We start from the raw sequence: 10,623 nt of genomic DNA, 5'->3' as shown, positions 1-10,623 counted from the left end.
CTCATCATCATCATCTTCATCATCGTCAGCAGCAGCAGCATACTCCCCAGCCCATACAGTACATTACCCCGACACAATGGCCGATTTAATGCCTTCTCGGTCGCAGGAAACCGACGTCTCTCCCAGTTATCATGGTTCAGTGCACCAAGGACATCAGCAAAGCAGGTAAGGCCAGACGAAGATGGACGAAGATGGACGAAGATGGACGAAGACGGACGCTGTGACCCGTCAGTCTCGTCGTCCCGCGCCTGCCACTTCAGCTGACATGGATACCCGCTCCTACCTTACATAGTGCTCCATTCCAATCGCAGTTCGAATACCTTTCACAGCGTCAACAACATGCCTCCCACACTCCTCCACACTATGGCCAGACGCAGCCTTTCGACATGTCCGCCGCGCTGGCCGGGGCATTGCCGCATACCATACAGCCAGGCCTGGATCAGCGGTCGTATGGTAGTCCGGATCCATCCCAGGCCATGACCTCTCCCGACCCGTACCATCATCAGCAGGCAATGTATGCTCAACAGCGTGGCTCGACTTTCGACCCAGCGATGCTAGCGAGGGCGCAGCAGCATCAGCAACAGCAGCAGCATTTCCTGGGAGGGCATTATGGTGCCCCCGGTCAGATACAGCGTCAACAGCATTTCGCCATGCCAGGACACATGGCATACTCTGCAGTTGACGCATATGGTTACAGCATGGGCCCGGCGCAGTATTCACACATGGACCCACGTTTTGCGCAGCCATCTCCATTTCTCATGGGCGGCATGCCTGCCGAGATGGGTAACTATGGCTGCCATTGTCGTTTGTGGTTTCATCACTAAATGTTCACGTAGCTCAATATCCCAGGAAAACCTCTGTCGATACAGCACCCGTCCCCAACTTCCCTCGGGGACCACCACGGAAACCGAAACAGTCTGGCCACGCCTTGTGGGTAGGCAACTTACCGCCGGCGGCAGTTGTCACTGACCTTAAAGATCACTTTTCCCGCGATGCTACAACTGACATTGAGAGTGTTTTCCTGATTGCGAAAAGTAATTGTGCCTTTGTCAACTATCGCACGGAAGCGGCGTGCGTCGCTGCCATGAACCGATTCCACGACTCTCGTTTTCACGGCGTACGATTGGTCTGTCGGCTGCGAAGAGGAACCACTCCAAGCCTGTCAACATCCACCGAACTTCCGCCCAAAGCAGTCACCCCACCGGCATCCGCTGCTGCTCCTCCTTCTCCCAGTGGGGAGCCTGATGGAGAGTCTAGTGGACCACCACCTATTGCTTGCAGTCCCTCTGGCGAAAGCACGACGTCTCGGGCCATCACAGCTAACCCCGAGGGACCACCGCAGTCTGACGAGAAGGTGGCAGAGAAATACTACATCGTCAAGAGTTTGACCGCACAGGACTTGGAAGCGAGCGTGAGGAATGGAATATGGGCCACACAGTCCCACAACGAGCAGACGCTGAATCGCGCGTACGAGCAAGCAGAAAATGTCTACTTGATCTTCTCTGCCAACAAGTCTGGAGAGTACTTTGGCTATGCTCGTATGGCCTCCCAGATATCAGGTGAGCCGGTCAATCTGGCCACCAGCACGCCAGCGACCGAGGACAGCACCACAAGTTCCGAAGCAGCTGGCTCTCCACAATCCATACCGACTCCCGCGACCGCGACTGCCCCAAAAGGACGTATCATTGATGATTCTGCTCGAGGCACTATCTTCTGGGAGGCCGACCACTCTGAGACGGACGGAGCATCTCCACGCGACTCTGAAGGCAGTACGCCAGACCAGAACTGGGGTAAACAATTCCAAATTGAGTGGCTCTCGACGAGTAGACTGCCATTTTACAGGACCAGGGGATTACGCAATCCGTGGAACGCCAACAGAGAGGTGAAGATCGCTCGAGACGGTACAGAATTGGAGCCGAGCGTTGGACAACGCCTGGTGCAAATGTTTCATCGGCCGCAACAGCCTCCCCAGCCAGGGATGATGGCTCCGGGTATGTCTTACCACCAGAGATGATCACGTCACAGGAGTAGCTCTGCGCTTGCGTGCTGCACTGCATTGCAGTGTTGGGCCATTGCGGTGCGGCTGAAAGCTGGTCTGGCCTGTTTGGGAAAGCCCAGTACTGGATACGTCTGTCGGCTAAGGTAGTAGTAGCATTCGTATTCTTGCGCGTGTTCGATGAGACGCGTTGCGGAACCTAGATTATATTGACCCGGCTTGACAGAGACGCGAAGAGAGTCGCTCTGTGTGTAAAACACGTACCAAAGGTACAGAATCTAGTAATTTCGTGTGCCAGTCAGTTCTGTTCACACTTTTGTGTGCTTTTACTTTTACTTTTTCTTCTTGCTCTCACCTAGGTAGGTACCTACTTTACCTACCTGGCTTACCTTTGATCGTATTATTGTCTCTATTTGGCAATTGCATAATTCTTATCTTCTTCGTATAGCCCAACCTCGGCTGTTGACTGATTTTTCGATCTATTTTTTGAATAGGTAAGGTAAGGTAGGTACCTAGCTCTTGCCTTTTCCCTAGTTTTTTCCCCCCGGAGGCATACCTAAACTAAGGTTAGGTACCTAGACAGTACCTGACCCGAAGAAAAAACAACCATGCAATAATTTATTTATACATGTGAGACTACATGTACTGCGTCACTGACAGCGTTTACATGTACAGGTAGGTACAGGCACAGGTAATGAGGCTTGCTTATAAGCATCATCATCATCGTCATCGATATGCGGTTGGAGGTGGCACAGTGGATGGCAGCACAAACCCCCATTCCCCGTCTTTCCCATCAATCAAATCAAATGCGACCCAAAAGTTTTCTCGTATCCTGCCTTGTGATCCTTGACCGTTTGTTCGACTTGTTCGATCGTAGCTTTCCAAGCGAGTCCGAGGGTATCGAACGACCGTATCCATTGGTTTTGGAGGTCTCGTCTTCGGGCGAGAAGGGTCTTGAGACGGTGGAGTTTGGGTTGGTGGATTTCGCGTCTGGTTGTTCTGTGGTTGGAACACGTTTAGTTACCCTGTTCTTTTTTTTTCTTTTTTCTTTTTGACGAATTCGTGGAACAGATGGGTTTGTGTACACAACATACGCTGCTGTGTCTTGTTGCTGTTTGTGGGCTTCGTCGATTTTCTTCTGGAGCTTGCTGAGACGCTGTTTGTGTTTGCGCTCGATTTCTTTTTCGCGCTTGGCTTTGAGCGTTGTGGACTAGTATTGTAAGAGGTGGCAGATGAGCGATACTGAGGTATGTGTGAAATTGGATGATGGAGAGAGAGGGACGAAGGAAGGGTGAAAAGTGGACAAAATGCTGCCAGATCTGTTTCCTAATCCTACCTGCTCTTTGGACTTCTTGATGGCGAGCTTCAACATTTCGGTATCAATCTGCTGTGACTGCGATTGAGGCGTTTCAACGTCAGATTCGCCGTGCGCGCTCTGGCTGCTGATGATCGATTCTGTTGCTGCTGCCGCTGCTGCCACTGGCTTTTTCGACTTTGTAGCAGGCGCCATGCTGTATGTGACTCTGGCGGCCGCGTTGCTGATGTACACTACAGTTTTCGGAGTTGAGCCCGACGAGGTGAAGTCGCTGTCGATGGGTGCTGGGCCTGCTGGCATTAATGGAGAACAGGACTACCAAAAATAGGTAGTGGTGCCATGGCCCATCGCGCCTGCTCGACGCGGTTGCACGTGCCTGCTGCCACGTCTCCAGTTCCTGCCAGACAGCCTGCATCAGGTAATAAGGTATATGAGAGGATCGTGGGTGGAGTTGTCTGATGACCTTTTCACTCTCCAGGTACACATTGGTCCTTTATAACGGATTGTGTCACGACCACGACAGAACGCCACGCGACGCCACGCTGTCAGTCCCGGCGGGAATATTATCCGTGAGGCTGACCTGACTGGGAGGTGAAACCCTGCAAGCATACCTCCAGAACTAGGCACGAACAAGAAGCGCCTGCGCAAAGCCGACTTGTTAATCCTTCTTTCCTCACTTCCTCAGTCGTCGCGCCTTGCTCTGGGATCATCTTTGGATCCGTCTTGTTCTTACTGTACACACCAGATCGCGCCCGGGAAACTGCTGGAACATATCGCAAGTCCGGCGCATTTCCATCAGCCTAAACACAGCCAGCCGCACGCTCAATCCGCAACCACAGCCCGGTTGACCTTTGCCTTTTCATGGGCTGTCAGTGCTTCTTATTGGTCCCTTCCAACTGCGCAGGCTCGCACAGGAGTGGTACTGCCGAAAGGAAGCCAGCATGAGCTCGTTTTCCAATTCATTCTGGTCCGCAGACTACGCTGGAGGTTCGGGCAAGCAATCGCGAGCTGTGAGACTGTCTGCTAACGTTGTGCAGGTCTCGGCGTACTCTTCGCAAAGCTACAGCAAGGTGTGCAAGAAAATGAGCAGCTCCTCACAGTGGCGCGCCTGCGCGCAGAGGCCGAGGACGTATATGGTCAAAAGTTGGGAGAGATCGAGATTGCCACGAACAGGATAGAAGGGGGATACCAGCGAGACGATGGCGCCAGCGTGAAAAAGGTAGGCAGGATATGCGCTGCGTACTTTGGACAACCCAGAACTGACATGTTCTAGGCCTATGAAGGTGTGCGCACAGAGATGAGCGAAGAAGCACGGAACCACAAGAAGATTGCATCGAACATTCGAGAGTTGGTTGTGAACCCCTTCAGCAGGTGGTGCGATCAGCATGCTGCACGCGTGCAGAACAGCCACGATGACCTCCAAGGACGGATCAAGGCACACGACCGCCAGGCAGAGACTGTCCGACAGTATCGCAGCCAGTACTACAACAAATGCCGGAGAGTCGAAGACCTGGACGAAGAAGAGAAGCTGGCCTTCCAAGATCCCCAATCGGCGGTCACCACGAATGCGCCGCAATCCATGAGCATTGCCAGCGTACCGAGTATCAAGATCGCGGAAGAAGAGCCAGAGCCGGAGCCGGTAGAGATTGGTGACGTTACATATCAGCCGGAGCAGATCAAGAAAATTCTCACTCATGCTCTGAACAACATCCCACTCGGCGAGGCCAAAGTTCCCATTCTGGGCACATATCAGAACATCAGCTCGGGAGCGGATATTACCGAGTACATCCAAAAGCATCTGGGCGCTAACAGTATTGCTTACGCAGAAAGAATTGGTCAGGATATGTGCGATAATGGGTTTTTGCGATTGATTGGCAATGTGGGCAACAGCTTTGCCAACAGCAGCAAGATGAAGTACCAGTGGAAAACGAAGGTGTTCCAGATCACAGGCATGCCCGAGAAGCGCAGTCCACTTCATAGGACATCGACCATGATATCCAACGGCTCAGACACAAGTGCATCTCCCCCGAGCAGTCCTGTCATCGGCGACAAGGTGAGCGAATACCTGGGAGGCTGGAATCCACTCAATAATGCACATCCGAACGAGACCCCTGCCGAGAAACTGCGCAGGGAAGCCCGCGAAGCCGACGACCGCTACAAGGTTGCTGTTAAGAAGCTCGACGCACTTCGTTGTGGCCTCGAGGAGTCCATGATCGATCATATGAAGTTCATGGAACGGTGCGAACTGGACAGACTCAAGGCTATCAAGAGTGTCATTCTGGATTTCAGTGGAGCCGCAAGCAACGTCATTCCCTCCCTGCAGTCGAGCGTGGACAACATGATGCTGTTTCAAGAGACTGTGCAGCCATTGGGAGACTTGCGGTACATGCTGGAGAACTACCGGACCGGAAACTATGTTCCCAAGGTCACAGTGTATGAGAATTACTACAACAAGGTCGAGGAGCAGACCTTTGGTGTCGACATTGAAGCACGCGCACGTGCGGACCGGAAACGAGTGCCCTTACTCATCACATCCATACTAACATTCCTGGATTCGCACTACCCGGACCTGGAGGGCGATGAAGCTCGACGCAGCATATGGCTAGTAGATGTACCTCTTGGTGCCACACACCACCTCAGGGAACAAATCAACACTGGTCGACCTATCTCGCAAGCCACACTGGAGAAGTACGAAGTACCTATAGTGGCCGCCGTGCTAAAGCTCTATCTCCTCGAGCTTCCTGACAGCTTGGTGAGCTCGCACGTTTATGAGATCATCAAGACCATCTATGCATCGACAGCACAATCAACGTCGGAAGTCGCACGCGTCCAGGTGATTCAGTCAACATTGGGACAGCTTCGACTTGCCAACATTGCCACACTAGACGCGCTCATTACGCACTTCACTAGACTGGTCGAGCTTACAAGCGCTGATGATGAATATGTGGGCAAGCTCGCCGCCATTCTCGCACCCTGTATCATGCGTCCGAAGCAGGAAACGGGCCTGAGCATGAACGAGAAGTACAACATCCGCCTGTTGCGTGATCTCCTCGCCCACAAGGACGCCATATTTGGTGAGCTCAAACGCCAATCAAGTTTGACGCACACGGCATCGGGCACGCGACAGACACGAGCAGTCAGCACAGACGAGTCGAAGCGCAAGGAAGCCATGGAAGAGCGACAACGGGCCATTGCGGCCGCGCAACATACCCAAGTGGGCGGCTCGAAGAGTAGAGTGTCTAGCCCAGCTGCCGACACGCGGGTACCTCTGCCACTGGGAGGTAATCGTCGAGATCGTAGTCGCGGTCCAGAAACGCGGTTCCCAGTCAGCACGACTGCCGCACAGAATTCGCGCGTCATGTCGCCTACTACTGATCGGTCTAGTATGTCCACCGCTTCCGGTCATCGGGACAGTTTGAGCATTACTCAGAGTCCTGGAGGAGGACGTAGCTCCCAAGACACTCCCGAGAAGTCAAACGGCTTTCACCAACCACCCCCCGCAGAGGACTTTACACCTCGCGAGCGAAGTGGGACGGAGAGCACGAAACGCGGTTCAGCACAAGTGTCGGCTTCCATCAGTTCGCCAAGCGACTTCATGAATGCGAGCCAATTCTACGTGGATAGTGCTCCTGGCCCCGCAGCATCGACTCGCGATTCTGTTGCAAGCAACATCAGCATCAAGGCACCAGTACCGAAGTATAAGCTCAATCAAACGGAACAGCAGTCGCCAGTGGAGCAGACTCCCGTCGATGGGACGCCAACGAAGAAGGACAGTCTCTCCCGAGGTCGAGGACCAGGGGGTCGAATTAACACGGGTGGTCTGCGAAGACAATCCTTGGCCCACAAAGACGATCACTCTGCTGACGTTGCATCGGCTCCGGAGACCAAGGGTGTGCAACTCGAGGATAAACCCATGGATTTCGACTAGGAGTGGAGCCCACGAGTAGCCGAGTTTGAATTTGAAAGCTGCTTTGATGACGAGACATTGTCGTCTTCTATCCAGAATACGCCTGACAACATGCGGGCAGTTTCTCCTTTGTAGAAAGAGAATGCGGAAGAAGAGTGAACGAATTGGTCGACGTGCATCCGCTTGGTATCTATTATTGGGATTTCCTAGCTGATTATGAGCGAGCGAGCGAGCGAGCGCTTCCTTTGACGTTTTTGTACGTTTGAGCGGGAACTGTTGTTGTGGACGGGTTGGCATGGAGGCATGGACGGGAGGCATGACGGGTGCATATGGGGTCATATGTAGATACCATATGGTCATCATCGATATCTGCATCATGAAACGAAGAAGTTATGCATGTTTGTGTTGACCATCAAGCGATATTTTCTGCTTCTGCTTCCCTCTGCTCTAGAGCACCTCGTTTGAGAGGGTCCGCTATGATCCCACCATGCTAGCTAGGAAGACACCTTCCTCCCCTCGACCAACAATTTCTCAATCTTCTCCTTGCCCCCCATGATCCATTTCTCCAAACTCTCATCCAACGCAGCCAATTGTGCTTTTTCCACATCATTCTTCCGCATCAGCGCCTCTCGTTGCTTGGTCAATTCCTGTATTCTGCCATCCAATTCTTTCCTCGCCGCATGTTCGTCTTCGATTCGTGCAATGGTGAGGTCGTGATCATCTTCAGACGTATCTAGAGCGAAATCTTCGGGGTGTTGCGAGAGAAAGTCGGAGGCGGGGAGCATATTTAAGAGAGGGAATTTGTGGCTGTTTAATTTTTGTTTTTGTTTTGGTTAGAATAAATATTGTGATATGGATGTGGGACGGGGAATGGGGATGGAGAAAACAAACTCATAATCTTCGCAAGCTCGAATCTCTCCTCGGAGATGTCGTTGTTCGTAGTAGAGATTTTGAAGTTGGAGATGTAAGGCGTCTATCTCTTGTCGCTTTTCGCTGGTTTCGTGTTTGGTGTTTCGCACGGAAAGAATCGCTTTGCGGTTCAGACCGCGGAGGATGGCGAGGCGCGTGCTGAGCGTCTTTTGGGCGGTGAGGAGGTGTGTGTCTTCGTAGACGGATGCGGATGCGGATGCGGAGGTGTTTTGGGAGGAGATGAAGTCGAGGATGGAGTTACATTGTTGTCGCGTTTCGTGCGCGGCGGCAAGGACGGATGTGAGGACTGGGTCGGTGATGATTGAGGTGGCGGACATGATGGCGGTGGTGGTGGTGTTGGGTTGACGTTGTGGTGGATATTGTCGTTGGAGCTGCCAACGTCTTGGAGCTGGTGTTGTAGGAAGTTGACAAGGATCGGTAGTAGGTCCGGCGCTAGCGTGTTTACGCGATTATGTAAGGTATTCAGTACCTGGTAAGGTTCAGAACTTCACTTCCAGCTTCGAGAAAATACAACATCTAGCTCAGAATGGCAAACGCTTGGGGTGACGGGCGCAGATACGGCGAATCTCTCAACTTCATTGTCATGTGCCAGCAAGAAGCTGCAAACATTATTACACCACGCGATCCAGACTGAACATTGACTAACACCAAGACAATTTTGACCTCCTCAATCACCAAATGAAATCAAACAAGCATTGCGAGCGATAACGCTATAGAATTGGCCACATCAAGTCGCGGTGAACGTGTTCTATCTACTGTAGTTGCATGCCGGTCCAACCTTGCCGGACGACTGTCGCTGCGTAGTCCTACTTTGGATATCGCTCGGCAATATTTTGAAGCTCTTTGAGAACTTTGACCGCCTGCGGGTATTCATCATTCGTAGTGTAGCCGTCCTCAGATAAAATGCCACGGAGATTATGCCACAGACGTTGGCTATCGTTGAAGTTCTCGGCCTCGTCCTGGTGCTGTTGCATTTCGCTTGCGGAAAATTTATAAGGACAATTTCTATCGAGGCCAAAATGTGACCATTCGCTGCCTAGACTTAGCAAGTACGGCCGACATGTTTTAGTAGATTTCACATACTTTTGAACACGTAACAGGGTCTCGTTGAAGGGGTAAAGAGTGTTGTCCCAGGTTGCATTGGCGAACGCTTCCAACTGCTTCAGTGTCTGCCCATGCGCTGTTTGCATCATTTTGATCAAAGGTGGGTTAATGCTTGCTGTCTCGGCCTCGTACGCAGTGATTAAGATGGACTGCGATACTTGGTATCGAAGTTTTTCTTTGTCGGCCTCGTCGAGACTTTTGAAGTTTTGGGGCAGTTTCATCATTATGTCGACCCCGTAGTCAAGCATAGATGGTGGATTGATTCCAATGAAAGGTGGAATGATCCACGCTCCCTGCCAGTCAATGATGGCGGTGATGTTGGCCTCTTCGTCGACATATATGTTGCCAGTATGAAAGTCAGGGTGCCAAAATCGCGGCCTCGTCAAGTCTTCGTCTCGAGGGACAATGTCTGGGATAACGGCCTTGAACTTGTTGAGCGAAGCGATATGAGCATCCGCAGAATCCTGCAGAGGACCTGCGTGCTGCCATGGTTGACGTGACTGTGGATGACGGTGGGAAAACTTTCTCAGCCATTCGATTTCCCTATCAGCAATAGATTGGAGATAGTCTGTCGACGACGTCCCTGCCATGAATTAGCAACGTGTGAATTTGACGCAGCTGTGAAGTACCCACACGGCCCTTGATGGCCCATTGAGGCTCGTTCATCCTGCCAAAATTCCCTTCTCGTAATTGGTCCGATGCTAAAGCGGTGAGCGCTCTCGATGTTCCTGTCATTCATGATAGGTTTGCACCCAGAGATGCCAGGATCGCCAAAGTACAGCGACCCAATCCTGCGTACCTACGATTAAAGAGGCCCATTAGGAGATGGTGGTGATGATGATGATGATGCTCACATGTCAAAGGGCGTGCTCATCATCTGTGCTTGGACATCAACAATCCCCCGAACGACATGAACTTTTTGCTCGAGTGGGAGGCCATGCCAAACTGAGCTTAATTGTGAGCCCTTTGCCTCTTCCATGAGAATATACTCGGACTCGACTACATTGTCCTTTGTATCGCTCCAACCCAAGACTTTCGGAACGGGCAGATTCAGAACAGATCTCGCATACTCCATGGTTGCGGCCTCTGATGATGTTGTTAATTTTGCCGGTCCGGCATTTGGATGGGGTACTTTGGCGATGATAGTGCGGCCGTCATCCATTTTCAGTCGCAAAGCTTTGTTGAAACCACCTTCCCCAATCTTTTCCAGTGAGGTGCAAGATTCTGCATGCAGCGCGCGACAAGCCGTCTGCTTCAACGCCTCGACATTGAATGATATGGAGCGGGCTGCTAACTGTGCCTCTTCATTCCACAGCCATCTGCCACTTGTGTAATTGAACACAGGGTCCATCTCAGCAGTGCGCATCGTTT

General features: G+C 52.0%; 5 protein-coding genes across 5 annotated transcripts; 2 read left to right on the top strand and 3 right to left on the bottom strand.

Moving 5' to 3' along the window:
* Positions 1 to 8: 8 nt before the first annotated feature.
* SEPMUDRAFT_151254 (uncharacterized protein) lies at positions 9 to 2,305 on the top strand. The gene is made up of 3 exons (XM_016906699.1): positions 9 to 165; positions 293 to 783; positions 837 to 2,305. The coding sequence occupies exons 1-3, from the start codon at positions 77 to 79 to the stop codon at positions 2,012 to 2,014; spliced, it is 1,758 nt and encodes a 585-aa protein (XP_016758391.1). The 5' UTR covers positions 9 to 76; the 3' UTR covers positions 2,015 to 2,305.
* Positions 2,306 to 2,798: 493 nt separating this feature from the next.
* Positions 2,799 to 3,506, bottom strand: SEPMUDRAFT_110646 (uncharacterized protein; the record flags this gene model as incomplete). The annotated part of the gene is made up of 3 exons (XM_016900856.1): positions 2,799 to 3,021; positions 3,091 to 3,206; positions 3,333 to 3,506. The coding sequence occupies 3 exons, from the start codon at positions 3,504 to 3,506 to the stop codon at positions 2,799 to 2,801; spliced, it is 513 nt and encodes a 170-aa protein (XP_016758390.1).
* A 322-nt stretch (positions 3,507 to 3,828) lies between these two features.
* Positions 3,829 to 7,612, top strand: SEPMUDRAFT_151253 (uncharacterized protein). Its single transcript, XM_016906698.1, has 3 exons — positions 3,829 to 4,298; positions 4,349 to 4,530; positions 4,585 to 7,612. The coding sequence occupies exons 1-3, from the start codon at positions 4,253 to 4,255 to the stop codon at positions 7,237 to 7,239; spliced, it is 2,883 nt and encodes a 960-aa protein (XP_016758389.1). The 5' UTR covers positions 3,829 to 4,252; the 3' UTR covers positions 7,240 to 7,612.
* Positions 7,613 to 7,625: 13 nt separating this feature from the next.
* SEPMUDRAFT_158396 (uncharacterized protein) lies at positions 7,626 to 8,465 on the bottom strand (the record flags this gene model as incomplete). Its single annotated transcript, XM_016907790.1, has 2 exons — positions 7,626 to 8,025; positions 8,110 to 8,465. The coding sequence occupies 2 exons, from the start codon at positions 8,463 to 8,465 to the stop codon at positions 7,713 to 7,715; spliced, it is 669 nt and encodes a 222-aa protein (XP_016758388.1). The 3' UTR covers positions 7,626 to 7,712.
* Positions 8,466 to 8,707: 242 nt separating this feature from the next.
* On the bottom strand, positions 8,708 to 10,606 carry SEPMUDRAFT_91493 (kinase-like protein; the record flags this gene model as incomplete). Its single annotated transcript, XM_016910557.1, has 4 exons — positions 8,708 to 9,180; positions 9,232 to 9,835; positions 9,886 to 10,043; positions 10,107 to 10,606. 4 exons carry the CDS (start codon positions 10,601 to 10,603, stop codon positions 8,955 to 8,957), a joined length of 1,485 nt encoding a protein of 494 aa, XP_016758387.1. The 3' UTR covers positions 8,708 to 8,954.
* Positions 10,607 to 10,623: the final 17 nt, after the last annotated feature.

The sequence above is a fragment of the Sphaerulina musiva genome, assembly GCF_000320565.1.
Source record: "Sphaerulina musiva SO2202 unplaced genomic scaffold SEPMUscaffold_9, whole genome shotgun sequence".
NCBI classification, from domain to species: Eukaryota; Fungi; Ascomycota; class Dothideomycetes; order Mycosphaerellales; family Mycosphaerellaceae; genus Sphaerulina; species Sphaerulina musiva.
Note: the sequence above shows the minus strand (reverse complement) of the source record. Positions and strands in the feature narration are given on the sequence as shown.

What these genes read in the sequence shown, in the direction of transcription:
- SEPMUDRAFT_151254 (XM_016906699.1), top strand. Translation starts at nt 77, where the DNA reads ATGGCCGATTTAATGCCTTCTCGGTCGCAGGAAACCGACGTCTCTCCC. An exon ending in CAAGGACATCAGCAAAGCAG is followed by an intron (nt 166 to 292) that starts GTAAGGCCAGAC and finishes TACCTTACATAG; the next exon opens with TGCTCCATTCCAATCGCAGT. An exon ending in CGGCATGCCTGCCGAGATGG is followed by an intron (nt 784 to 836) that starts GTAACTATGGCT and finishes ATGTTCACGTAG; the next exon opens with CTCAATATCCCAGGAAAACC.
- SEPMUDRAFT_151253 (XM_016906698.1), top strand. Translation starts at nt 4,253, where the DNA reads ATGAGCTCGTTTTCCAATTCATTCTGGTCCGCAGACTACGCTGGAG. An exon ending in GTCCGCAGACTACGCTGGAG is followed by an intron (nt 4,299 to 4,348) that starts GTTCGGGCAAGC and finishes AACGTTGTGCAG; the next exon opens with GTCTCGGCGTACTCTTCGCA. An exon ending in ATGGCGCCAGCGTGAAAAAG is followed by an intron (nt 4,531 to 4,584) that starts GTAGGCAGGATA and finishes GACATGTTCTAG; the next exon opens with GCCTATGAAGGTGTGCGCAC.